This window comes from Mandrillus leucophaeus, unplaced genomic scaffold, assembly GCF_000951045.1.
Source record: "Mandrillus leucophaeus isolate KB7577 unplaced genomic scaffold, Mleu.le_1.0 Scaffold1173, whole genome shotgun sequence".
NCBI lineage: Eukaryota > Metazoa > Chordata > Mammalia > Primates > Cercopithecidae > Mandrillus > Mandrillus leucophaeus.
The window spans coordinates 290,864-296,174 of NW_012100021.1; the positions used below are offsets into that span (position 1 = coordinate 290,864).

The 5,311-nt window shown below is 42.9% G+C and overlaps 1 protein-coding gene across 2 annotated transcripts in view; it reads left to right on the forward strand.

The window, feature by feature from the left end:
• The window catches only part of CNST (consortin, connexin sorting protein), a 133,893-nt gene that overhangs the window by 91,541 nt on the left and 37,041 nt on the right, over positions 1-5,311 (forward strand). For both annotated transcript variants that reach the window (XM_012000964.1, XM_012000969.1), the window contains exons 4-6: positions 908-938; positions 3,008-3,094; positions 3,846-3,960. In XM_012000964.1, the coding sequence (XP_011856354.1) occupies positions 908-938; positions 3,008-3,094; positions 3,846-3,960 (233 nt within the window). The remainder of the gene's footprint in view (positions 1-907; positions 939-3,007; positions 3,095-3,845; positions 3,961-5,311) is intronic.

Here is a 5,311-nt window from a genome sequence, read left to right on the forward strand (position 1 = left end):
GTGTTGGTCAGGCTGGTCTTGAACCCTTGACCTCAGATGATCCACCCGCCTCGGCCTCCCAAAGTGCTGGGATTACAGGCATGAGCCACCGTGCCCGGCTAGAAACTGTTTTAAAAATACAGAGTTTATGCAATATTTCAGTGAATATTTTTAGTTTTAGTGATCTGTTCATAAATGTCATATCTAAATAAAGATCTAAAAATATCCCGAAGTTTTTAGAATCAAAGAATCTTTAAGTGTAAAGATATCTTAGAATGAATCTGGTGACTGACAAGCCTGAACTGAGACCAGCTCCTGAGTCTCGGAACTCTTTATCTAGTGTTCTTTACCGTGTGCAGCACTGTTAGCGCTTGGCCTGGCCTTTTCTTAAATATCAGACCAGACCAAAAAGTCAGTGTCCTGTGACGTCCTCAGCCAGTAGTTTGTGAAATAGGAATGAAGTAAATAGGATGTTGAGGTCTCACGTGACTTGACATATTTCTACTTTTTATTTATTTATTTATTTGCTTCACAGCATTTGAAAGGAATATTTCTACTTTTGATTTACAATAAACAATCGTTTTTTCATTTGTGTTATATTTTTGTAAGTCTCTAACATTTTTCTCATTCTTCAGAGTTCTAAACACTAATGAATCAGGGAAATTTGCTTTGACTTGAAGTAGAGTAGGAAGAATGATATGTAAACACCAAAGAACGTCTCTGCTTTGCGTGAGATGAGTAACTTAAGAATTGCATCCTGTGCCTACACTCAGATTTCTTCTGAACTGGTGAATGTAGTTTAAAAAAAGAGTTTTCTTAGTTTGATATCAAAAACTTTTAGAATTTCAAGATCTTAATTTGTTTCAAATTTGTCTTCTCATCCAAGTGTTAATTTAATTTTCTCTGTTTTTTTCTTTGTTTTTAACAGATAGCAGAGTCCTATTTCCAGGAGGAGGACTGTATCCTTTTCTTAATTACATGAAGAAATTTTTAGAACTCTTAGAGAACCATTCATTTTTTTTCATTGAAGTATATTTTACATGTAATAGAATATACAGATCATATGGTTTCAGTGATTTTGACAGTTGTATGTGCCCATGTAACCACCTCAGAAAGCAATGTGTAGGAAATTTCTGTCACTCCACAAAATTTCCTAGAATCATCCAAAGTTTACCTTCATAAATGGGCCTTAATTTTACTAAAGTAAGTATTTGTATTTATTTTTTGAAAGAAAAGTTGTATTATTTTAATTATTTTTATGTACAGAACACTCAACAGTGTACATTTAACCCAGTTTAGTGGCAAGTTCTTTAGCCTTTGCCTTTTCGAGTTTGGCGACGCAAGCCACAGACTTGGGACCCGGGACATTGCCGCCCCAGTGACGGTGGATCTCATCGTATCTGTCGTTGTCGTTGGTTCTGATAGCTTCCACCAGCTCAGCCACAGCGCCTTTGCCTTCCGAGTTCACCTGTGTGACGGCAACGGTGGTACAGGTCTTCCTGTGGCCTAGACGGCCCAGTCTTGCCTTCTCCCTGATAGTGCAGTAAGGGACCCCCATTTTACGACACAGGGCAGGCAAGAAGACAGCCAGCTGGAAGAAGGCATTAGCTGAAGAGTGTATTTTGACCAAAAGCAGTAGATTTCAAAGCTAGCTTGGTAGCAAGCGAGAGAGAGGACTTCTGAGTGATCATGAAGACAAAAAGCGAAACAGTTTTTCTCTTCCTTTTTTCTGGGTCGGCATTTAGAGCATTGCCCAGGGGAAGGTAGGCAGTTGGACAGTGTATCCTGACCTGACAAGATGCAGATCTGTGTGACACAAATGCGAAGGCGAAAGCTCACAGGATCATTTACAAAGAAGTAGAATCACATGATGATGAGGGAAATCACTGTGGCAAGTTAATTCAGTGTTTACAAAAGACCATGTAAGTTTTTGCTCTGTCATTGTTTAGGCCTGTGATCCTTTGGTCTTGCGGGAGAAAAGCATTCAGTGGGAAATAATAAGGATCAAGGTGACTTGAAACAGAAACACTGGACCAGAGAGTCACATAGGTGCTTGACAGAAAGTAAGGAGAGAAATAAAAAAGGAAACATGTAGATTCCAGGATTCCATGTGGTCCTGTTTCCTTAAATTACTTTTGGTTGACTCTGCAAGCAGACCTTCCTTGAGCATTAAAACCTTCTTTTAGTTTCTGTTTGCTGATAGTGTGGAATCCAAGTAGCTATTGCATAATATGCCACATTAAAATTTACCTACTTCAAAACCGAGAAACATTACTAGGCTGGGCGAGGTGGCTCACACCTGTAATCCCAGCACTTTGGGAGGCTGAGGCAGGCGGATCGCTTGAGGTCAGGAGTTCAAAACCAGCCTGACCAGCATGATGAAACCCCATCTTGACTAAAAATACAAAAATTAGCTGGGCATGATGGTGCACGCCTGTAATCCCAGCTATTCTGGAGGCTGAGGCAGGAGAATCACTTGAATCCAGGAGGGGGAGGTTGCAGTACGCCGAGATCGCACCACTGCACTCCAGCCTGGGTGACAGAGGGAGACTCTGTCTCAAAAAAAAAAAAAAAGCTGGACGCAGTGGCTCATGCCTGTAATCGCAGCACTTTGGGAGGCTGAGGCAGGCAGATCAGGAGGTCAGGAGTTCGAGACTAGCCTGGCGAACATGGTGAAACCCTGTCTCTACTAAAAATACAAACAAATTAGCCAGGCGCAGTGGTGAGCACCTGTAGTTTCAGTTACCCGGGAGGCGGAGGCAGGAGAATCACTTGAACCTGGGAGGTGGAGGTTGTAGTGAACTGAGATTGCGCCACTGCACTCTAGCCTGGGCGACAGAGCAAGACTCCATCTTGAGAAAAAAAAATGAGAAACATTATTATAGACATGTTTAAATTTAAAAGTATTTAGAGTCCTCTCATGTTTTAGTAAGCTGCAAATTTCTCAACATCTATAGGACATTGTTCTTCAAATAGGGGAATAATGTAAATAGTCTGGATTTCTCTTTTCCTTAAATGTTCTATTCAGATGAGAAAGCAATGAAATTCATTCAGCTAGAACGATTGTATCATGAGCAATTGCTTGCAAATCTTTCTGCCATTCAAGAACAGTGGGGTAAGTACAGACCAACATGGCATGTGGAATTAGCAGTAATCCAACAAGTCACTGTCTACAAAATTAACATATTTGACCTGATTTTATAAATCAGAAAATAGATGTTTCCATAGACAAGTTAATGTTGCAAAGAAAATAGCTTTTTTTTTGAGACGGAGTCTCCCTCTGTCCTCCAGGCTGGAGTACAGTGGCGCGATCTCAGCTCACTGCAAGCTCTGCTTCCCGGGTTTACACCATTCTCCTGCCTCAGCCTCCCGAGTAGCTGGGACTACAGGTGCCCGCGACTGCGCCTGGTTAATTTTTTGTATTTTTAGTAGAAACAGGGTTTCACACATGGTCTCGATCTCCTGACCTCGTGATCCGCCCGCCTCGGGCTCCCAAAGTGCTGGGATTACAGGCGTGAGCCACCGTGCCCGGCCAAGAAAATAGCAATTTTACCACAAGTCTGTTCTACTGTGAGAAGACTTTTTTCTTTGTATTTTGCTCTTCATATCAATGCCAAGAAAAGAAGACTTGCAACTATTTGCATTTTTCCTAATCACATTTCATGCCCTGCTGGCTCATTTCGTCTCTAGGATGATATTTACTTATACTGAAAAGTAATAAGTTAGCTATTTCTAACTGTTGGGTTGTTAGAGAAGATAATTTTGCAGGCAAATCTTTATGAGTGGTGCTAGTTAACTGTTTTTGTTTTTTTTGCTCCTAAATATGTTTTGTAAGAGCCAGTGACTAACAAATACTTTAAATTTAGAAACAAAATGGAAAACTGTGCAACCACAGACAGTCACGCCTCTAAGGAATTCAGAAAAGGGATTTAATGGTGAAGATTTTGAACGGCTTACTAAAATTTGTGCAACACATCAAGAGTAAGTATATCAGAATTTCGTTAGAATGAGTTGGAGTAGAATATTGAAGAAGCATTATAGCATTGAGTATCCATTTCTTTAATGTTTTCAACTGGAGACATTAAGATGGGCATAATATAATTATTGCAAGGCTCTGGTATTGGTTCAAACCCGGGGAACGCATCAACAGACGACACAAGGCCATGTGGAGCAACACGCTGTTTTAATGAGCACCTGGGTGCAGGCGGGCTGAGGCCTAAGATGGCATCAGCACCACGTGAGGATGGGGCTGGGGTTTTACAGTCTCCTGTAAACAGGAAGTGTCCGTGTCTGATGTAACTGCTAGGTGGTACCCGGATGGCCTCTCTCTCGATCCTCAGGGATACGTGTCTTCCCGCCAGCCCTCTTCCTGCTTCTGCTGTCTCACTGACACACGCTGCTGGCGCAAGTGGCCTTGTGCCTTGGGACTGGGCCTAACTACTTCAGGCATGACATAGGGATGGCATGGGCACCTCAGAAACAAAAGAGAAAACTTAATTTTGGGGATTCTTGAGAGACGGGTTGGCATCCACGGTGCCGTTGTAGCAGGAGCATCGTCTGGATCGTCTGGTGGTTTACTGTAGTTTCAATAAGAGTTTTAATGGCTTTCATTATCAGTGGGATAACACAGGGGAGAAACAGGAGGACCCCAGTGGTGAAGATGTCCCTCCCTACCAGCGTTTTACATCCTCCTAAATTAGAGAACCACCCCCAGAAGGTTTTCCGGGTCCCATCCCTTCCAGGTTTGGACTGGTCCTTGGGCTACTTTTCCGATGTTTGAGGCGATTTCTAGAACCACTTTTCCGTTATCATCTGTTAAGACAGCAATTGGAGATACTAAACTCACCACAGACCCCACCCTCTTCTGCTAGTAAGTGTCTAGTGCCAGCCTGTGTTGATAAATTGCCGCACGCATTTGGTTTTGTTGTTGCGCGAGCATTTCCAGGGCTGAGGGGGTTTGGTTGGTGATGGTCTCTAGAGCAGCCTGTGGTCTGATTATTCTATTTAGCGTGTATATGGGATGACCCTGTGAACCATCCTCCGCCCAGGTGGCAGGACTGTAATATTCGATGATCCGTTGCGGAGGCCACTCGTCCTCTTGCCATCTTTGGCTTCCTCCTACCTTTAAGGACTGTTTTTCTCTGGTTATCATACACAGGGACTCTGAGGGTGTCGCCCGCCTGCTTTGGAAGTAAAAGGAGTCCGGGTTTAATTGTGGCTAGGCAGCAAGTACCTTGCCAGTGATAAGGTAGCCATGAGTAAGCCTGGGTTCCACATATCCAAAGAATCCATCGGGGCGGGTCCATCGTAGGCTGGTGTTCATGGTATTGTC